A 23,453-nucleotide genomic window follows, 5' to 3' on the forward strand; every position below is an offset into this window, starting at 1 on the left:
GTGGTTCCCGGCGACGACCCTCCGACGCTCAAGTCAGGCAAGTGGACAGCAAAGAAATAGCTCCGAATATGCAAGAAGGCGTACCTCCGGTGAAGTGCGAGGCTCCTTATATAAAGCTGGGAAGGAGCTCATGCACACATACCGAGGCGAATACGTGTCCCCAGCCCATACCTCAGTAAGGGCTTGTCAGAAAGCTTGCCTGACACCATACTGCTACAGTCCCCGCACGTCTTCGATGGGACAGCGGAATCCCTTGTCGTAAGATTTGGAGTATGGCTTGGTCATAGAGCATGACCGCTGTCAGAAGATGCTCCTTGTCCTTTTCTCCTTACTCCATGCCGGGCGTCCGGCCGGCCAGCACTCACCTCACGTCCGGCCGGTCATACATAGTGGTCTACTTGGGAGATTCTCGGTAATGTGCTCTATGGAGACTGTTCGCAGTATGCTACCTTATGTCTTCGGTCAAGCGTGCCATCTGCCCGGCCCTTCGATCCTGTTCAACGAGCGCCGGAACCCCGACTCCCGCCGGGGCGCCTTTTGCCATCAGTTAGACACCGGTCGGCCAGCCGGGCGGTCGGCCAGCCGGGCGGTCGGCCAGCCGGGCGGTCGGCCAGCCGGTCGGCCAGCCTTCTCCGGTCGGCCGATCGATCCCACCTTTTCTCGGTCGTCAGGTCGGTCCATCATTATCCGATCGACCACCTGGCCCTCTGACTTCCACGTGGCGTTGACTCCCCGGAAAGGGGGTCCCCTGCTCTTACCGCCGGATCAACTCCTATTTTTAATGTGATCAAAGGGGGGAATTAGTGGTTAAGTCTAGGGGGAGGATAAATTTTTTGATTTTTGCACATTTTTTCTTAAATGTAAAATATGTACTTATCATGTTTACTCTTATTTATTTTTTAGTTTACTCTAACTTAACTTGGATTACTCACATCAAAAAGGGAGAGATTGTAAGTATCCCGTAGTAATTTTGATATGATCAACCAAGTCAAGTTAGGTCCTATTGTGATTTGATGTCGTGTGTCTGAGTGTGTACGAACTTAGGAGTATAGGAAGTCGAGCAAAAGACGCAGCTAGCGAGAAGAACAATACAGGAGAGAGTTGATGGGCTCGGTGCATCCGAGGGATTAGGCGCTACAGAAGAGTACGCTATCCAACGAGAAGGAAGCGCGTGGCAGTTCTGAGAGACGAGAAGCCGGAGCGGAAGATTACTCAAGAAGGACAAAAAAATGAGTTCGAGTGAGTCCTATTCCGGATGGCCGAAATCATCCAAGCGAGCGGAATCGGAGCGGAAGTCAGACAAAAAGTCAACTTGTCATTAACTGTGGTTCGGGCTCCGGGAGCGAGTCCAAGCGCCCGGACCAGAAAATTTATCGAGACGCCACCTGTTGCAATCCGGTACGATGTGGATAAAGTTCTATCCACGTCCAGGCGCTTGGAACCCTTCTAAGCACCTCCCGATCAGAGCTATAAATACAACCCTAATCCAAATAGCTATATAGAATATTTGTAAACGATCTATTTTCAGTTTAGCTTTATAATTTAGTGCTTTAACTTCTGTAAGAGGCTTCTCCACCTGAAGGAGACTTTAGTGACCTTTCAACATCTTGAATTAGTAATCTTTTGATTACAAACTAAGTCGGTTGCATATATGATTTATGATATTTACTCATGTTGATATTATAGCATGGATGAACTATATACCTGTTGATTAAAAAGTTAATTGATTATACCATATGAAGTTAATTCTAATTCCAACAAATAAAATACAATTATGTATATTATTGGACAACGTAAAGAAGAATTTAAAATTATAATAAGCTATTGTGATTTACTCAACTTGACCTCATAAATAAGATTAAATAAGATTGATTTCATACCCATTCTTTTGCTACTTAGTCATTTAGTTTACTGTGATTTCTAGTTTTATAGGTACGGGATCCTTTAGATATTATAATTGGATTCAACCTTACATAGGATAGCTCAGAAATTTCGACTAACAGATTTTTCGTTTGTTGTACTTTCGTCTCATTGTATTTACGTTTAGTTTCATATGTTGGTATGTATCATTTTAGTTTCATATGTTGGTATGTATTATTTTGTAGTCTATGAAGTATATGACATATTTTCTGACTATTTTGTTTAGATAGTTCTTAAAGTTTTTATTATTTATACGGATATCGAAAACTAGACCCCGGGAGTGACGTGTATTTTTGGACAGAAAAGTACCGGTAAAACATCACGGTTTTGATAATTTCTAAAAGAGGGGCGTGCATTTGATGAGATCGATAAAAAAAAATGTACTTTTGATTTTCTGTTAATTTTCTATGACAAAAACTGAAAAATCTAAAATATATTTTTCTCATAAATGTTTTATGCAAAAGCAAAACAAAAACTTGCAAAATCCATTTCCAAGTTTATTACAAAGCTGGTAATTATAAACGCCAGAGTAAACAACAGAAACTTGAGACCTATTGGTAGAGGGGATGAAAAGTTGATTACACGATTTTGGGGGGTGTATTTGCAAGCTGCCACACATATGATGCAAAAGGTCCCATGGCTCTACCCCCGGCAAATTCATCCACAGGCAATGCCTCAGAAATCTCATTCAGGTCATCTTCTGTAAGCTTCACCTTCAGGGAGCCAATGTTCTCCTCCAAGTTCTTGATCTTCGTCGTCCCTGACCATCATTAAAGTAATAGTGAAAAGGCCAGTTTAGGGTTTAGAGTTTGGGGTATTCATTTTATCACTTTTTGACTTAAGCATGTAAATCAACACTTTATCTAAGAGACTAAGAGATCAAACTATTTCACTTGACCAAATTGTGAAAAATGCAAGAAATCTAACTATGAGTCATTATTTACGAGGGATAGTACAAATTGCATCGATGTACAAGTAATAGAATCATCAGTAACTTATCGAATAAGAAAGTTTTACCTGGAATGGGCACTACATCATTCCCTTGGTGGAGAAGCCAGGCAAGGGCCAATTGAGCAGGGGTACAACCATGTTTTGCAGCCAAGTCTGTTAACCGAAAATATAGGATCTTGTTCCTATCCAAATTGTCTCCAGAGAACTTAGGGAAATGAGACTGAGGAAAACAACTAGTGAGCCAACCAAGGAAGCATCTCAATATCGAAGGATTAAATCATCTCTATACTGAAGGATCATGCCTTGAGCATACAAGTAAAGTCACCACGATATAAGAAGAAACAAAATCATCACACTTTTGATCATTTCTTATGCAGTAAGAATATTGTCATTGCGATATTAAACAAAATCCATGTGCATTTGTATGTTTTATGTACCGAGGAAAAAGAAATAATCTCTGTGATTGAAGGATCGTGTCTTAAAGCAATAAAGAAAAGGTTTGAAAAGAAACAAAATTCTCATACACTTGTGATTTAAAATAATTTCTGCAATCGGAGGATCAAGTATTAAGCAATAAAAATAAGTCACTCTGACACGAAAAGAAAAAACAATCTTCATACACTTGCAATTTTATATGTAGAGAAAAAAACAATCATCTTTACAATCGAAGGATCATAACTCAAGCAATAAAGAAAAAGTCACTGCTACTGAAAAAGAAACAAAAATCCTAATACACTTGCAATTCCGTATGTACCAAGAAAAGGGATGGCGAAGAAAGAAAATCAACAGTGAGATCATACCAGAACACTGCCAGGAGTCAAGCTTCTTACACTGGCCTTTCCAGCAAAAAACCCAGAGCCAAGAGGGCTATACGCGACTATTCCAATGCCAAGATTCCTGTTTCTCAACAATTTACTTTAGTTAGAAACTCTCGAGATTGGTTTAATTCCCAATTTTGTCACAAAAGAAGAATTACAAATGCTTCTATGAAAAGAATCGATAACTGATGTTTACAAAGGCAATAGCCTGTGAATCATAGTGCCAATCAACTTTTAGCAAGCCAAATTAAACAAGTGTAAAGTGTAAACTAATATTACTATGGAAGAATTAATCTTTTAAGAACATAACAAGTGTAAACATGCACCAAAGGGGAGAATCATCCAAATGGGGCTTTGATTATCATTTTCTCCCTATCAACAAAGACTCAACAAGTCGATAGCAAAGTGCACACATGCATATATTTCGAGCAAAATAGAACCCATATGAACTCAAAAAGACAATTTTGACAAAGTGTTTGCTACCATCATGCAAAGTAGCAAATGATGATTTTTAATATAGCAAGAGAAAACACCTGCAAAGAGGAACGACCTCACTCTCAAGGTCACGAGTCCAGAGTGACCACTCCATCTGCACAGCAGTGATGGGGTGCACAGAATGCGCTCTCCTGATTGTATCAGGGCTGGCCTCTGACAGCCCAATGTATTTCACCTTCCCCTCCTCCACTAGCTTCTTGAGCTCTCCCATCTTGGATGCCAAAGAAAGAATATAACTAGTTAATCAATGCTAAACAGGCCTAGCTCATAAGTGTTGAAAATAAGAAAGATATTCCAACTGGAAACCAGCCATTATCTGGCTAAAAATCTGTCATTATTTGGTTGATTTACCTGTCATTATTTGGCTGTAATACAATTATTATTTGACTGGTTTGCAATGGCTAATTAACCATCCCACCTCTTATAAAATGGGGGTCTTATCTCTCTTTGAGATAATCAAGAAATCCTCTTCTCCTCGTCTTGTAGAAAGCTTGCAAAGCCCTTTTCTCTACTTTTCTTATTCTCAAACAAGAGGTGTAATCTTCCTCTCTTGCAAGAGAAGTTTCATTTTCTTTTATTACAATACTCTCCTTGGGCATTTGTGAATCCGGATTTCAAAAAGATTCTGGTGAATTTTCAACAATAAGCTTAAAAAAGTGTGTTTGATTGCTCACGGTGTCCTCAATAGGAACAGTCAAATCCACCCGGTGCTGGTAGTAAAGATCGATGTAGTCCACACCCAGGCGATCGAGGCTTGCCTCGCAGCACGCCCGCACGTACTCCGGCTTCCCGTTGATCTCGAGGTCGTTTCCTTTGTACTTCGAGATGCCAAATTTAGTGGCAAGTTGGACCTTTTCTCTCGGCAAATGCTTCAGCGCCTGCGAAAACCCCCCACCTTTTCATCCTCCAATCTCAAATCCTTAAGCAGCCAATTTCTACACGAGGGAGAGAGAGAAAGATCGAACCTTTCCGATCAATATCTCGTTTGTGTGCGGTCCGTAGGCGTCGGCGGTGTCGAAGAAAGTGATGCCCCGATCGAACACCTGTTTGATGATGCCGTTGGTTTCTTCCTCACTGTAAGGCGCGCTGAAGATCCCTGCAATGCCGTAGCACCCGAAACCCAGTCTCGAAACCTAAAAGAGAAGGGAAAGCGGCGGGGATATCGAGTAAGGCGGCCTTTTCTTTCTTTTGGCTCACGGATTGAGAACAAAGGTAGAAGAGAAGTGCATGAAAGCGATACCTCTAGTCCTTGGGATCCCAACCTCACTCTGGGCATGCTCGGGGCCTCCATGGCTTCCGATCGACGCGAGTCGCCAGAGCTGCCTCCTTCAGTGAAGCAAGCTGCCGAAACCCACGGCTTTTATAAGTCAAAACAACACCTAACTGTATTAAAATAAAAAAGGAAAATATTTATTTAAAAAGAAAAATATTTCTTGACCTATTAAAGGGCCTTAAATGTCAAAACAGCACCTAACGTTGTTAAAATAAATCGTTTTAATTTAATTATATATAAAAATATTTTTTATTAATTTAATTAAAATTATTTATATTTATTAAAATCACTTAAACATACACTAGTATAATTATTATAATAATTTTAAAATGATATTTATCAAATTTAAATAAAATTAAATAAATTGATAAATAATTTTTAATATAAAACATATTCTTATATAATAAGTTGAATTAAAAAGAAACACGATTTGCTAAAAAAAAATGCTTGAATAAAATTATTTTCTATACGAAATTACAATGTGATGCCTTTTTAACTCTTTAAAAGCAAAGAGTTCTTCTCTGTTTTGTGTTTTTGTATTTTTTTTTAATGATTTTTTTACCCGAGCCTACTATCCGACGTTTAAAATTTGAATTCCAGAAATACTATATTATAAGGATTTTCTGTTAGTGGGATGATAAATCTAACCGTGTCTATTTAGATAAGTCTTTATAAGTTTTTCTTAATTTATTTTTATAAATTAATTGTTTCGAAATTATCTAGATAATAAAAATGGTGCAACGGTCAAATATTCTGACATATGAACAAATAGTCAATTTAAAAAGTTGGATTATAAAAACAGACTTGTATAGAATTTTTTTTTTTAAAAAAAAAAAGCCCGTGCAACTTTAGTAGCTAATCAATTATCGACGGTTTGAATCTTGATCTGGATACTGAATTATCAAAAATCCAAATAAATTATAGATTTTTAAAAACTATCAAAAAAATGTATAGATTTTACGTGATCGAGACGGCCACAAAATTGCAGACGAGCTGGCCATAGAGCCATCTGTGAAGTCACAACTAGTGATAGCGAAATCGAGGCTAATCCCTTATTCAATCAACTCAATTGTAATTTAATGCTTGTCTTTGCCTCATAGAGATAGACCATAGAAAAGGAATATTTGCAACCAGAGGTACAGTCATAGAATACCTTCTCAATTTTGTATACATCTAAGAATTAAATTTTAATTTTTATAAATTAATTAATAAATTTTTATAGATGATTAAATTAAAAATACTGAATTGATAGTGACAAAAGATGAATACGCTTGTTCCCAGTGCCCCCGTTAATCCGTCTCAGGGCCAACACGAAAGAGGTAAATCACGGACGACTACTAACCTTTGGAATAAAAAAAAAATACTGAATTGATGTATCATATATTACTGACCTTAATAATTGATAAAAAAATTATAAAATTAGATATCTTTAAGATCCAATTTGGAAGTTGAATGCTCTTGTCATTGTCTATGAAATAATGGAATGGAACCGTTCTCCAAGAACAAATAAACAACCGAAAAGAAGAAGAAGATATTTAAAAGAAAATTTTATTTATTTTAATAAATTGCTCTATTAAAATTTTTATTTTATGATGTTAGTCGCGAACATTATCCTCGTGTAATATTTTTATGGGTAAAAACAAAAGGATGCCCAAATTATGTAAATGCGCTCATTTAAAAAAAATAAAAAATGCTCCATTGAAAATTTTATAATCAAATATCCCTTTCTAACGGCGTTGTAACTGCTTTTCTAATGGCGTTGTAACCACTATCTATCTGTAGTTGTTAATTATTACAACGTGTAAAACTTAGAGCATCCAATAGCTTGAGATATTTCTCCAAGTATTTGTATTTGTGGACCCTATTTTCACATCAATTTTTAAATATCTCATTATTCAAATATCTCAACTTTTATAATGAAATGTTTCATCATCCAAATATTTATGGGTTCTACCAATCAAATATCTCACTCTCAAATATCCTCAACTTCACAATCAAACCTCCCACTAATCAAATATTTATGGGTCCCATAACCATTTTATTAACTTACATATATTTTTATATTTAAATAAAATTATTATATATTTTTAATATATTTCGTCTATTTATTCATAAATATATTTTTGACAATTATTCAATATAAGTTTTTTAATATTAATATTTTATTTAAATGAAAATAATACAACATCAACAATACAACATCGAGCGTACACATTTTTTAAAAAAAAACTACAACGTAGTTTAAATATTTCACAAAATCAGAATTGAATAACTAAATATTTCATATATAATAAATTAGTTATTTACTCATCACGATGGCATGTTTCCCAGATGTGTTCAACCAAATCATGACGAAGTTGATGATGCACCTGAGTATCACGTAACTCGAAATTTCTTCGAATGTATTCAGCAAATTCACTGGTTGAGCCATGATTCGCTGTGATTGAATCTTGTTCTTTGCGATCCCAAATCGATATTGCATAGCCTTCAACCTCCACAATCATGTTATGTAAAATAATGCATGTATACATGATTTTTTTGCATTTGTCCATAAACCAATGTCGCCCTGGACCTCTTATAATTGCCCAACGAGCTTGGAGTACCCCAAATGCCCGCTCGACATCTTTTCTTGCAGCCTCTTGTCTTTCCTTAAATTTAATTCTTTTCGGATCCCGAAGGCAGGAAAAACTCTTGACGAAAGTGGCTCATTCCGAATATATACCATCTATTAGGTAGTACCCTTTTGTATATTGTGTATGGTTCACAATAAAATTAACTTCCGGTGCATTTCCTTTCAAGACATCATTAAAAATAGGTGACTCATTAAGCACATTGATGTCATTGCGAGATCCAGCAACTCCAAAAAATGCATGTCATATCCACAAATCGCCAGATGCGACTGCCTCAAGCACAATTGTTGGATAGCCATGATTGCTTCGCGTGTACTGTGCCCTCCACGCAACCGGATAATTTTTCCAGGCCCAATGCATGCAGTCAAGACTTCCTAACATCCCAGGGAAACCATGCTTTTGTTCATGCATTAAGCAAACGAGTGATGTCAGTTGCATTGGGTTTTCTTAAGTACTCACCTCCGTATATTTTTATCACGCATTGGCAAAAGTTCGACAAGCATTCGAGGGCAGTTGTTTCACCCATTCGCAAGTACTCGTCAAATTGGTCGACAGAACCTCCATATGCCAGTTGACGGATAGCCGCCGTGCATTTTTGAAGTGGCGACAGACCTTTTCTCCTTGCTGCATCTTTCCTCCATTTAAAAAATCCACTAGGATGATTTTCCAAATCAGTGACTATGCACAAAAATAACTCTTTTATCATTCGGAATCGTCTTCGGAACATATCATCAGTATACATCGGCTCAACACATAAATAATCATTGACAAGTCGAGTGTGTCCAGCTACACGATCTCTGTTAATTGTTCTTCTTCTTTGTGTACTCCCATGATAATCTTGCACGAATTCAGCTACTCTAAATTGATTGCGTACTACCATCATAAATAACGCCTCACCGGGATCTGATATTGTATGCCTCATTGTGTCTTCGGGAATATTATGACGAACTTGAGAACCTTCTTTACTAGAATTTTCATCGTTACTTGGAGAGTTGAACAAATCCATTTCTCTCTAAATTTTTTGTAGACAATGAGTTTGGAAATGATGAAAATAGATAAAAGAAATGATGTATATATAGAGAGAAATTGAACGTTACCCAACGTGGCAACGTTTAAATTTTCGAACGTTTATTTTTCTGAACGTTGTGTTTTCGAACGTTACCTTTTATTTTATTTTTAAGTTTTTAAAGTTCTTATTTTACTTTAATTAAAAAAATATATGAATTGTAAATAGTGGCACCCACTTTTAATGTTCTGATTTCGAACGTTTATTTCTCTAAATTTTTTAATGTTCTGATTTTTATTAAAAAAGTCACCCACTTTTTTGGGTGGGACCCACCGTATTTATTTAAAAAAATAAAAAAATTATAAATAGTGACAGCCCACCAAAATGGTGGGCCCCACAAGGGGAAATCACATCGCCCCTCAGCGCCTCCGCCAACCCGTCCCTAGGTCAACACGGAGGAGGTAAATCACAGGTGACTACTAGCCATTAGTGCAAATGGCCAAGACATGGACGAGGTTATACTCGGTCACGCCGAGTTTCGACCCCAAGACCTCATGTGGCAACACCCCATGCCTTAACCATCGCACCGCCCCGAGGGGCATATAATAATGTTATATAGTAGCTACCATTAGCTGCTATAATGAGTAGAAAATAAGGATAATAATGGTCAGGTTGGTGGGTCGAATTCTATATCTTTCATTCTCATACCCATCGATTATCAGATATCTGATCTCATACTCATACTCATTAAAAGTTTAGATATCTTCTATATTAATAATTATTTTTCTTTCCATTAAATTATCATCATTCAACTAAAGCATATTAGAATTAAGATAGTATTAAAAATATATATGATCCTGTCTGAACCAGGAGTCAACGGACACTGGGCACGTGGCGCTCCCTGCTGGATCCTCGAGTGCTCCGGCGAACCTGCAGCAAAACCGAGCGGGGAGGGGTGCCCCGGCGACGGCCCTCCGACGCTCAAGTTAGGCGAGGAATAACAAAAAGGTGGCATCAGGATTAAGACTTGCGTACCTCTGGTGAAGAAATGGAGACCTTATATAAACCTCTCGCAGGAGCCTGGGCGCGCTAATCAAAGCAATCACCTGCTTTCGACCATGCCCAGGTATGGGTCTGTCAGAAAGACGTCCATAAGGCCATACCGCTACTGTATCAACCTCTCCATGATGTGATGGCGAGATCCTCCATCGTGCACTTTTGTGTACTCATCCGACATGCCTTTGCCGACATCCCATATCCCGAGCCGAACGATAGGCCACTCGGCTAACCTCGACTCGCCTTATCCCGCCGAACGGACCACCCGCCGCCCTTGGGTCCCAATGCAGACGCCCGCCGCCATTCAGGCCTCCCGCCATGGCCGGAAACCCAAGCTCATGGTCGGGTTATCTTCGTTCCGCTGGACCTACTCAACCACTCGCCATTAACCGCTTAGTCGCCCCTTCATCCGCCTTCAGTCGAGACCCTTTAGGAAGTGGATCCCCAATCTTACGGATCACTTGCCTTCCTTCAAGTCTAGTCGAAGGAGGCGTGAGTCCGATCGACTGGACTATGTCCCGAGCTGCCGCCGCCACTGCCGCTTATAATATCCCTTGAGCCGCTCGCCTCATCGCTTCCGCTCGGCTCTTCGCTTTGGTTGTCTTGTCGCTCAACGGGACGTTTGCTTGTCTAAATCTTCTCGAAAATCACGCAAATCCTCTTCATTAAGCCGAAGCATGCGCGGCCTTAATTGCGATCGGTGACAGAGCGCCACGTGGCTCTCCTTGCGTGGCGGTGATGATCCGACGATGGGACGCCGATTACTTTGAAATGGACGGTTAGATGATGACCTCGCCTTCGTGATCTGATCCGACGGCGGAGGCCGACCGCCTCACCAGATAAAGCCTTCGTCTCCTTCCTTCGCTGCATTGCTGCTGTCCTCCTCGCCTTCTCGCCACACCTCCGACGATCCAGCCTGCTCTTGCGGCTACCATCCCACCGTGATCTTTTCCGCCTGCTTCCTTCTCGGAGTCTTCCTTCGCTTACAAGGTCTTCCCAACTCGTTTTGCCTCTTTCGTTCCCCTTCGGTTTCTTGCTATCTTTTTGCTTCTCCGAGATGGCAAGCTCCTCCGAACCCGCTGTTGACGTTCATGGCCCTTGGTATCAGACCATGGAGAGTCGATTTGATGAAGAGGGGGCTCGGCGTCTTGTTCGGACGTATGGGATCCCTGATGACCATGAAATAATTATAGCCGACCCGACCGACCGACCCCATGACCCGCCGATCGGCACCGTTTGTTTCTTTTTAGACCAATTCCAGGGCGGCCTTAGATTTCCTACCCATCCATTTATTTTGGAGGTTTGTAATTATTTCCGCATCCCGCTCGGCCAGCTTGTGCCGAATTCCTTTAGGCTGCTGAGTGGGGTGGTCATCCTCTTTAAGCTGCACAGTATCCCTCTTGACCCCAAAATATTCCACTTCTTCTTCTACCCCAAACAATCTGAGTTGGGCACTTTTATTTTCCAAAGTAGAATAGGCTTTAAATTTTTTGATAATATGCCGACCTCCAACAAGCACTGGAAGGAGTTTTTCTTCTATATCCGACTTCCCGAGCGGCCAGCCTTCCGAACCAAATGGCATCATTGCGGCCGACTCAAATGAGTTTCGTACAATCCGCCTACCTTCATGCGGTTAATCGTTGTCCGTCACGCAGACAAGATCGACCAGTTGCTTCTCAAGGTGTTGTATATTTTGGGTTATCTCCTGCTCGGCCAATCTCCCCTACCGCACGGGTAAGGACTCTTTACCCCTTAGCCTTTTTGTCTAATCGATTTTAATTTCTTCCACCGCACAAGTCATGTGGCGCCCAAGGCTACCGCTCATCCGAAATCAAGGTCGGGAAATTGAGGCGGCTACTAAAAAGAGCTCACGAGCGGGTCTCATCCCCACCGCCCAGATGCAGGAGAGGGGGCGCATCACCGAAATGTCGCCCCATCCGCTTCTAACGGAGGTTGAGGCGATCCTGCTTCTCGCCCCGCCGAGCCGGGAGTCCTCAGTCGGGATCCACCACTGGAAGTTCGGCGAAAACGTCGAAGAGACTCCAGCCTTCCGCCGACCCAGGAGGACGAGCCACAGGCGCCGATCGGGGTCGCTTCGCCAGATCACACGCCGTCGCGGACCGGGACCCCAGTGACCTCACCCACCGCACAGCCCTCTGGCTCTCCTCCATGGACTCGTCGCCGCTTACGACGGTTGGGCGAAACTTCCACCATAGGGGAGTCTCCGTGTCAGGCGACCGCGGCTGAAGAAGCGCCGGCCGGCCACCCGGCCACCCGACCATCAAGACCACCCTCCGATTCCCATCGGAGGAATATCTATTGTCTGTCGATCGGCCATCGAGCCCCGTTCACGAAATAACCCTGACGGGTCCGCTTGCCAAGCTCTTCGAGGACGCCCAGATTCAGGTGGCCCTCATGACGCCCAAGCAGCTGGGCGATAACAACATGCAGCAGGCCACTCAGGTACGTTCATTTTTCTTCCCGTGCCATGCTACCGTTTGGCTCCTGATTTTATTATTTCCCTTATAGCGTTGGGCTGAGCAAATCGCCACTAGCCATCGGCTAGCCGAGTTGGAGGATCTCCTGGAAAAACTCCAAGTGTCGGGAGGTCCAACGGCCGAGCGGGAGAAACAAGCCCTCGAGGCCGAACAGAAGAAGTCCGCCGACCTGTCTACAGAAGTGGCTCGGCTAGAGGGCCAAGTCAAGAAGCGCGAGGCGGATGCCAAACGCGCTACTGCCCGGAAGAAGCGAGCGATAGCTGATCTGGACAAGATGAAAGTAGATGTCCGCGCGCTAGATCAGCGATCCCAGGATCTGGAGGCCCAGCTGAACGCCGAGCGGGAGGTCCGTTCGGCTGAACGCACAAAGGCTGAGATGGACTTGAAGGCAGTCCAAGATTCCTTAACCGCCTCCCGGGCGGTGCTCAAAAAATATAAGGAGGGAGAGCCGAGTCGCTTAGCAGCAGCGCGCCAAGAATACCTCCGCTCGGAACGGTTCGGCGCAAAATTCGGCGGCAACGTCTCCTCAACCTTCGCCGAGGCGGTCAAGGTCACCATGGCGTACTTGAAGAAGGGTGGCCACCTTCCTACGGGAATGCATATTCCCGCCTCCGACCTGGCGGCCATGATAGATGATATCCCGGACGCCTTTTTTAATTTTGAGGACCCAGAGTGAGGCGAGCTCTTCTAAGTACTTTCTGTATTTCATCCGCTTTGCGAATGTAAAACTTTTGTACGTGCCGTTCGGCATAATTGTGTTCTTTTACTTGTATTTTTGTTTGCCCTTCATTGCCCCTCTTTATTCTGTTTGATGCTCATTCGTAGAATCAATTAGGCTCCACGTGTTTCTCACTAGGCGACCGGTCCGGTTAATCGATTCGCTCGTTTTCCTCAAAATCGTTTAGCGCTTGACTATACTGCTTGCGTTCAGCGAATACGAAGTATTGACAAACTGACGGCCGATCGGCCTTAATCAATTTAGTACTTGCGAACGCTCGTTATTTGGCGTCCTTAGTTCCGTCCAAGAAGTTCACAGTCGCGGGTTCAGCCCTCGATCTTTGACGGAGCTCGTCGGCCTTCCGCTCGGACGTTTATAGACGCCGGCTCGTCTCTCGATCTTTAACGTCGGAGCTCGACGGCGCGGATATTTATAGCCGGTCGGCGCGGCTCTCGATCTTTAACGACGGGGCTCGTCGACTTTCCGCTCGGACGTTTATAGACGCCGGCTCGTCTCTCGATCTTTAACGTCGGAGCTCGACGGCGCGGATATTTAGGTCGGCGCAGCTCTCGATCTTTAACGACGGTGCTCGTCGACCTTCCGCTCGGACGTTTATAGACGCCGGCTCGTCTCTCGATCTTTAACGTCGGAGCTCTCGGCGGGGATATATAGTCGCCGGACCGACTCGATCTTTAATGACGGGTTCACGACCTTCCGCCGGACGCTTATAGACGCCGCTCGCCTCGATCTTTAACGCCGAGCTCGACGGCGCGGATATTTATAGCCGGTCGCGCGGCCTCGATCCTTAACGACGGGCTTGTCGACCTTCCGCCGGACGCTTATAGACGCCGCTCTGCCTCGATCTTTAACGCCGAGCTCGACGGTGCGGATATTTATAGCCGGCGCCTCTCGATCTTAACGACGGGCTCCGACCTTCCACCGGACGCTTATAGACGCCGCCTGCCTCGATCTTTAACGCCTGAGCTCGACGGCGGATATTTATAGCCGGCCCGCTCTCGATCTTTAACGACGGTGCTCGTCGACCTTCCGCCGGACGCTTATAGACGCCGCCGCCTCGATCTTTAACGCCGAGCTCGACGGCGGATATTTATAGCCGGCCCGAGCTCTCGATCTTTAACGACGGGCTCGTCGACTTCCGCCCGGACGCTTATAGACGCCGGCTCGCCTCGATCTTTAACGCCGGAGCTCGACGCGCGGATATTTATAGCCCGGTCGGGCGCTCGATCTTTAACGACGGGCTCGTCGACCTTCCGCCGGACGCTTATAGACGCCGCCTGCCTCTCAATCTTTAACGCCGGAGCTCGACGGCGCGGATATTTATAGCCGGCCGCGCGGCTCTCGATCTTTAACGACGGGTCTCGCCGACCTTCCGCCGGACGTTTATAGACGCCTTGCCTCGATCTTTAACGCCTGAGCTCGACGGCGGATATTTATAGCCACGGCCTCGATCTTTAACGACGGGCTCGTCGACCTTCCGCTCGGACGCTTATAGACGCCCATCTCTCGATCTTTAACGCCGGAGCTCGACGGCGGATATTTATAGCCGGCCGCGGCTCTCGATCTTTAACGACGGTGCTCATCAACCTTCCGCTCGGCTTATAGACGCCGGCTCGGTCTCGATCTTTAACGCCGGAGCTCGACGCGCGGATATTTATAGCCGGTCGGCCTCCCGCTTAACGTCTGGCTAGACGCGCTTTAAGCCTAATTTGGACAACGCTACCGCCGACCCAAGACAAGGTCTTGAATTGAGCTTTTGGCTCGCATAATATACCTCCGAGCAATGGGGCCTTCGTCCTCGAGCATGGCTCAGATAATATACCTCCGACCGAGCGCGGGCCTTCGATCCTCGTTGACGATGCCTTATATTTGTTTTCTTGATTTTCATTTCGCATGTATTCGAAAAAAGTACACAGGATGATTTACATAGGCACACCTTTCACCCCGCCTGGTAAGGTTGGAGGTGGTTCCCCACGGCCTATCTAGCTGCCGACCTTCCTCATCTTCCAAATAATACGCACCGAGCGAGCTTCTCGATGATTTTGAAGGACCGCCCACTGAGCTCAAGCTTGCCGACGTCACGACCGGCTTGACTTTCTTCCGGACAAGATCACCAACCTGAATGACCTGGAATGACGCGACGGTTGTAGTTTTGCTTCATCCACGACGGTATGCCATCACCGAACGGACGCCTTTGCCTCTCCTCTTCTACCAAATCCAGCTCCATGTTTCTCCGTTCGGCGTTATCATCGTCTGAATCCGGCGGACTCAACGCCGACTTCAACCGGAATGACCCCGCCGCCATATACCAAATGGAACGGTGTGACTCTCCATCCTTTGGCGCCGTTCGGATGACCCACAAGACGCCCGACTTCATCCGCCAACTTCCTCCCAAATGGTCGAGCCGAGCGAAGAATTTCCCATTGGCACTTCCCGTTGCTCGAGGATAGGCCACGGACGTGAAATGTTGCTCGGCCGTAGCTTTTGCACCAATCCTCTAACATCTTCCCCGTGAACTGCCGCCCGTTTTCGGACACTAGTCGGCGAGGATGCCGAACCGACAAATGATGTGTTGCCGATGAATTTTTAACCATTTGTTCATGATCTTAGCGGCTCTGCCTCCACCCACTTGGAGAAATAGTCTACCGCCACTAGTAAGAATTTCCTCTGACCGCCATCGGAAATGGACCGACAATATCCATTCCCCATTGGTCGAACGGGCATGAAACGCTGGCCTTCATTTCTTCGCCGGTCGGTGGGAGAAGTTGTGATACTTCGCATGAAAGGAAGGTAGATACTGTCCAGCAGCATCTGCTTGTAAAGTTGGCCAAAAGTATCCGCCAAGAGGATCTTCTTAGCCAACGAGCGCCCGCCCGGATGACCCCGCATGATCCTTGATGTACTTCCGGAGGATGTGTCGAGTCCTCCCGAGCTACACATTTCAAAGAACGGCGCGAGAAAGCTTTCTTGAAGCTGATCTCCGATGAGTGTAAACCACCCTCTTCTTCCGAGGAGCCGGCATTTTCATCGGAGGTGTGGTACCCGAACGGAGAAATTCTATAATAGGTGTCCTCCAGTCGCTTGAAACGCGATTGCTGTGCCGACGTTAGTCGCCACCAGCAGATTTTTCAATTGTTGCAATGACAACTGGCGTTATTGAACTCGCGAGTTTGGCTAACTCGTCTGCTGCCTGGTTCTCCGTTCGGGGGATCTTCTGAATAAGAACCTCTCGGAAAGTAGTTTTGAGTTTTTCAAAGGCCTCAACGTAGAGTTTAAGCCGAACACTGTTGATTTCAAAGGTGCTAGAAAGTTGTTGAGCGGCTAACTGTGAATCCGAATAAAGAGTCACCCGACCGGCACCCTCATGCCGGGCTGCCTGCAATCCGGCTATAAGGGCCTCATACTCTGCTTCATTGTTGGTAGGTTTATAATCCAGCCGGACGGATAGGTGCATCTTTTCTTCTTGAGGTGAGAGCAGCAATATTCCAATCCCACTTCCGAGCCGAGTGGAGGACCCATCCACATATATTCTCCACATAACTTCCGGCTCTGGCCTTTGCACTTCGGTCACAAAATCAGCCAAGGATTGCGCTTTGATCGCCGAGCGGGGCTGGTATTGGATGTCGAATTCACTTAGTTCTGTTGTCCACTTAATGAGCCGTCCGGACGCTTCTGGATTCAACAGTACTCTTCCTAGTGGACTGTTCGTCCGGACAATGATGGTGTGAGCCAAGAAATATGGTCGAAGGCGCCGAGCGGCTAGAACCAAAGCAAAGGCCAACTTCTCGAGCCCGGTGTAACGAGATTCAGCATCTTTTAAAATGTGGCTCAGAAAATACACCGGCTGTTCCTCGCCGCTGGACCTTATAAGTGCCGAGCCTACAGCATGCTTGGTTGAAGACAGATAAACATAAAGTGACTCACCCCCGATCAGCTTGGCTAGTGCAGGCAGGGAATTAAGATATGTCTTCAATTCTTCGAATGCTCGGTCGCATTCCTCGTCCCAGTGAAATTTAGTGGCTTTGCGCAAAAATTTGAAGAAAGGGAGGCTCTGGTCGGCAGTTTTGGAGATGAATCTGGACAATGCAGTTATCCGACCGGTCAGTCGTTGTACTTCCCTTGTATTTCTTGGAGGCGGCATGTCTTGTAGAGCTTTCACCTTGCTGGGATTTGCTTCGATTCCCAGCTCGGTCACTATGTACCCCAAGAAACGCCCTCCTTTTGCTCCGAACAGACACTTCTGGGGATTTAGCTTGACTTCATATTTGCGAAGCATTCGGAAGGTTTCTTCCATGTCCTTGAAGAGATCGGCCGCTCGGACGGATTTGATAAGAATGTCGTCCACATAGACTTCCAGATTACGCCCGATCTGCTCCCTGAACACTTTGTTCATCAAGCGTTGATAGGTGGCCCCGGCATTCTTCAATCCGAACGGCATCACATTATAGCAATATGTGTCGTCGGCCGTTACGAAGCTTACTTTTTCTTGATCTTCCCGGGCGAGCGGCACTTGATGATATCCTTGGTAGGCGTCAAGCATGCAAATTAATTCGCAGTCGCCCGTAGAGTCCACCAGCTGATCTATCCGGGGCAGGGGATAAAAATCTTTGGGGCATGCTTTGTTTAAGTCCCGAAAGTCGATGCAGACTCTCCACTTGCCACCCAGCTGCACCTCGCGTATGTGGCCGGCCTCCAGAAGTTTCTCCACTTCCGCCCGGATGATGGCATTCTGCTCGGCACTGAAATCCCTTTTTCTCTGCTTCACTGGCCGAGCATCCGGTCGGACATGCAACTCATGCTGCGCTAGGTTCGGCGAAATTTCAGGCAACTCATGTGTCGACCAGACGAAGACATCATGATTTCGTTGGAGGCATTGGATCAGTTCCTCCTTTTGCTTCTCCTCCAGATCAGAGGCGATAAAAGTCGTGGCCTCCGATCGGGTCGGATGGATCTGAACCTCCTCCTTTTCCTCATAAATTAAAGCAGGAGGTTTCTCAGTTATGGCGTGTACCTCGATTCGGGGCGCCTTCCGAGTGGAATTAGCTTCTGCTCTGACCATTTCGATGTAACATCGCCGAGCTGCTAGCTGGTCTCCTCTTACTTCTCCCACTTTGTCCTCCACGGGGAACTTGATCTTCTGATGAAAGGTTGAGACGACCGCTCGGAATTCGCTGAGCGCCGGTCGTCCCAAAATGACGTTATAGGACGAGGGAGAGTCGACCACCACGAAGTTTGTTGTCCTTGTCCTCCTGAGCGTCTCCTCTCCCAGCGAGGTAGCCAACCGGATCTGTCCGACCGGCTGAACTTCGTTGCCCGTAAACCCGTAGAGCGGGGTCGTCATGGGCAGCAACTCGGCTCGATCAATTTGTAGCTGATCGAACGTCTTCTTGAACATGATGTTGACCGAGCTCCCTGTGTCAACGAATATGCGATGAATAGTGTAATTTGCTATTACCGCTTTAATGAGCAGAGCGTCGTCGTGGGGCACTTCAACTCCTTCTAAGTCCCCGGGCCCGAAAGTGATCTCCGGTCCACATGCTCGCTCTTGGCTGCAACCGACTGCGTGGATTTGGAGTTGCCGGACGCCCGCCTTTCTGGCTCGGTTGGAGTCTCCTCCGGTTGGCCCACCAGCAATAACATTGATCTCGCCTCGGGAAGTATTGCCTCTGTTTTCCTCTTCCCGAGCGGACGGTCGGGATCGTTCTCTGGACGCTCGGTGATTCTCCTGCCTTGGAGATCGGTGCCGATCAGGCATCTGTTGATGTCGCCTCTCGGTGCGGGTCCGGTCGGCTTCATGGGTCCTTTGTCTCCTGTCGCTGGGAGGAGACCGTCGTTCGGCATTCCTAGGAACGGGATTAGCCACGAAGGGAAGACTTCGACAATCCTTCGTGTTGTGCGTATCCGTCCGGTGGAAGGAGCAGAACATAGGGGTCCATCTCTTCTTTGGCTTGGGCCGAGCGGCAGCTACTTCTTGAACTTGGGACCTCCCACGAGGGGAGCGGACTGCTTCGGCCTTTGGTCCTCTAGGCGGCTGCTGAGCGGCGTGCTGTTTCCGTTCGGCATGCATAGGTGCCCGCTCGGTTGGAGTTTCCTTTTTCCGGACGGCTTGCGCTTCTTCCACGTTTATGTATTCGTTAGCCCGATGTAGCATGTGATCATAATCTCGAGGCGACTTTCGGATGAGCGACCGGAAGAAGTCCCCATCCACAAGGCCTTGCGTGAAGGCATTCATCATCGTCTCTGATGTGGCCGTTGGAATATCCATCGCCACTTGGTTGAATCGCTGGATGTAAGCTCGAAGCGATTCTCTCGGCTCTTGCTTGATGTCGAACAAGCTGATGCTTGTCTTCTGATAACGCCGACTGCTGGCGAAGTGGTGGAGGAAGGCCGTTCGGAAGTCCTTGAAGCTAGTGATGGATCCATCCGGCAGCCTCCGAAACCATCGTTGAGCCGATCCCGAGAGAGTGGTAAGAAAGACTCGGCACTTTACTCCATCTGTATATTGATGGAGCGTAGCTGTGTTATCGAACTTACCCAGATGATCATCTGGGTCTGTTGTTCCATTGTACTCGCCGATCATCGGAGGCACGTAGTGCTTGGGCAGAGGGTCTCGTAGAATAGCCTCCGAAAATTGGCGATTGATCCTCTCGGGAGATGAGTCCGCCCGGGGAGCTTTCCCTTTTCTGTCATCTCGCCTTGACATTTCGTCTGAAGAAGATCCTCTCTCTTGATTGGTACTTCGGGGTGCGAAATAAGGCCCGATGGAATGTAACGGTGGCTTGAGGTGCTTCCGCCGGCCACCCGACGCAGATGTTGCTTGTTGCTCGGCCGTCGGCCGCTGCTTTCTGTTTTTGCTCCTTATCTCGACCGTAGCTTCGAGTTCTTCCGTCGAAAGCGCCACCGTGTGTTGTCGCCCACCTCATCCATTGTTTCCGATCGGGTGATCCCACAGACGGCGCCAATTTGATCCCGTCCGAACTAGGAGTCAACGACACCGGGCACGTGGCGCCCTCGCCGATCCTCGAATGCTCCGCGAACTCGCAGAAACCGAGCTGAGGGTGCCCCGCGACGCCCTCCACGCCTGTTAAGCGAGGAATAACAAAAGGTGGCCTCGGGATTAAGACTTGCCTCCGGTGAAGAAATGGAGACCTTATATAGACCTCTCGCAGGAGCCCGGTCGCGCTAATCAAAGCAATCACCTGCTTCGACCATGCGTATGGGTATGTCGAAAGACGCCCATAAGGCCATACCGCCACTCTGATCAACCTCTCCATGATGTGACGGCGAGATCCTCCATCGCACACTTTCGTGTAATCCGACATGCCTTTGCCGACATCCCATATCCCGAGCCGAACGAATAGGTCACTCGGCTAACCTCGCACTCGCCTTATCCCGGCCGAACGGACCACCCGCCGCCTTCGGTCCCAAATGGGCAGACGCCCGCCTATCTGGGCCTCCAAGGCCTAAACTCAAGCCCATGGCTCGGTTATCTTTGGTTCCGCTCGGACCTACTCAACCACTCGGCGCGGTCATTAACCGCTTAGTCAGCCCTTCATCTGTCTTCAAGCTGACACCCTTTAGGAAGTGGATCCCCCAATCTTACCGCCGGATCAATATATATAATTGAAGAAATATATTAAATATCTATATAATCTATTCCTAATATCAATAGAATATAAATAGTTAGTGGATTATATATATATATATATATATATATTTTAATTAGTATTCGAGTCGGATATCAAATATTAGTAGTCCTTCTATTTCCTTTATTTAAGTCGAATATTAAATTTTTTATCAAATTGGGAAGATATTATCATCCTTAATAAAAGTTATTCAGTAACTACTATAATATAAAAAATTAATTATTCAATTTTAATCAAAATGATATTCACAAATTACTTTTATATTAAAATATTTTTTACGAACTTTACTAATTTAACTTGATGAAAATTATTTAAATTTTATCAAAAATGATTTTAAAATAATTATAATTAAATCATAAACCATAAATTGTAAAATTACTTGAAATTAGTGATAGCAACTGTTAGGTATTTTTTATAATGATTATAATAGTTATCAGTAGTAACCGTTGAATATGAGGTATTTTGGAAATAAAATTTCTGAGACACCTTTTGATTTTTTTTAAAAAAATAAGAGTACTTGCATAATTTCCCTATTTTTAATAATTTAAAATATTAATAAATTTATTATTTTATATAATTTTGATGATTTTAGAAACATAAGGGACTCTAAAAAAAATATTTTTAGATTCCCATCGTCTTCCGACGACCCCGCAGACCGGCGCATCGATCGCCGGCGATGAAGGAAATGGAATCTCGAGACTGGCGATGAGATCAAGGTGGGTCGTTCATCGGCTTTCAATTCTGTTCCTGATCTTCGAATCAGAGAAGTGCGATGCGAGGAGAGGAAGGTTTCCTACTTGAGGTTCGGAATGCAGGCTGATGGGGCGATCGCGCCGACCAGGACGGATCACAAGGTCCCTTCGAGTTGGACACCTGAGGAAGGCTTCGGATCTCGGCGGAGCTCAAGCGCCTGGGGCAAGAAGATCGGTTTTTTGAAATAAAACTCCTTTAGCCCCTCTCTTTCATTTTGAAATGATTTTGATAGATCTCGCGTTTTTTACTTCCGTTTTCTTATTTAAATTCTCATTTGGATCTTAACTCGCTATCGATCGATGATGTACATTTTCAAAATTGATTAGGAACTTAGGGATGCTAATTCTTTCGTTTATCCGCTAAAGTTCATGCGCATTGACGCAGAAAAACAAAAGTGATTTTTTCTGCTGACACGAACGAATTTGGTCTGTTTGAATGAGATCGAAGATTATGAACATCCTTTTTGGTACCTGCAATGCAGTCACTGATAACAAATATCACATTTCTGATTTTGTTTGTTGTTCTGATCATAATCTGACATTCCACAAGTTTATCAAAAACAAAATGGTGTTTTAATGCTGGTCTGCTTTGCAGTAACTGGTGACATATATCATAGTTCTAAAATTGTCTGTTGTTCTAATTACAAGTTAACATGTCACAAGGTTGTCATGGCGCAGGAGTCCTTTTTACTACTAGTTCTTGCTAATGCCGTAACATGCCATTTTGTTTCTATACATCCAGTTGGAACTTTAAGGATGTTTCTTTTTGTTTAGCATGTACCAAAAACAAGGAAACTTGGTCCTGATTCTTTTGTAGACTACACAAAGGTGAAAGATGAAGGGTCCATAGAAAGGACGCATATATTGATTTGGATTCACAGTTAAATGGTGGCAAGTAGAAAATGACAATAGGATGAGACCAATCTTTAGCTGTGGGTCTTGACATATAAATACCACATGTACTGGGGTTCTTTTTTTTGATGTAAAACAATAGATCTCTAATGGAAAAAAGGCAGATTGTACATGGTTTTTCTTTGGTGAATTTACTTAGTTCAGGTTGGAGAGTATTGTGCATTTGACTCTCAAACAGTATACAGTGCATCTACATAGTTGAGAATGTAATGCTATGGTTACTTGTAACTTTGGGAGGCAGAGCCGGTCCTTGTTATTTAAAGGCCGTGGACGAAACTATTATTTATACCCCAATTTTATTCTTCCATCAACCTAAGTAATAATTATTTTAATCTATAGAATTTTATTTCTAGAAATGGGATAAGGAAATAAGATTTTTTATCTTAGGACAGTTGCTCCTTTTTTATTTATGCATAAATTTCTACAATTCTAATATAGAAATAAGAATGAAACATCAATTTCAAAACTATGGATATAAATTTCACACTAGGATTAGAACTTACTGGAACCCTACAAACTTTATCAAATATCCCTTTGAAGAATATGATAAAATCTTCTCTGAGAACCTACACGATGATATAATAAAGTAATTATTGCTACAAACCATTAATGAAGAAGATCAAAAAAAATTCTATGAGGTAAACAAGACAAATATATTCATAATTAATAATCTTTGCAATAGTAAACAGTGTTTCAGCATCCACACCAGCTTCCTTAGCCAAAATGTATAATTTAGGATAAAAAGTTACTTTATTAAATT

General features: G+C 44.6%; 1 protein-coding gene and 1 long non-coding RNA gene across 2 annotated transcripts; one reads left to right on the forward strand and one right to left on the reverse strand.

Annotated features, from left to right (window-relative positions):
- Positions 1 to 2,321: 2,321 nt before the first annotated feature.
- LOC122016368 (perakine reductase-like) lies at positions 2,322 to 5,561 on the reverse strand. The gene is made up of 7 exons (XM_042573639.1): positions 5,425 to 5,561; positions 5,150 to 5,317; positions 4,859 to 5,062; positions 4,223 to 4,395; positions 3,672 to 3,768; positions 2,938 to 3,091; positions 2,322 to 2,680 (listed from the first exon to the last, which is right to left on the reverse strand). The coding sequence occupies exons 1-7, from the start codon at positions 5,473 to 5,475 to the stop codon at positions 2,499 to 2,501; spliced, it is 1,029 nt and encodes a 342-aa protein (XP_042429573.1). The 5' UTR covers positions 5,476 to 5,561; the 3' UTR covers positions 2,322 to 2,498.
- A 16,064-nt stretch (positions 5,562 to 21,625) lies between these two features.
- Positions 21,626 to 22,811, forward strand: LOC122015496. The gene is made up of 2 exons (XR_006120913.1): positions 21,626 to 21,745; positions 21,845 to 22,811. It is a non-coding gene; the product is annotated as an uncharacterized LOC122015496 (long non-coding RNA).
- The last annotated feature ends 642 nt before the right edge of the window (positions 22,812 to 23,453 follow it).

This window comes from Zingiber officinale, chromosome 8B (genome assembly GCF_018446385.1).
Source record: "Zingiber officinale cultivar Zhangliang chromosome 8B, Zo_v1.1, whole genome shotgun sequence".
Taxonomy (NCBI): Eukaryota; Viridiplantae; Streptophyta; class Magnoliopsida; order Zingiberales; family Zingiberaceae; genus Zingiber; species Zingiber officinale.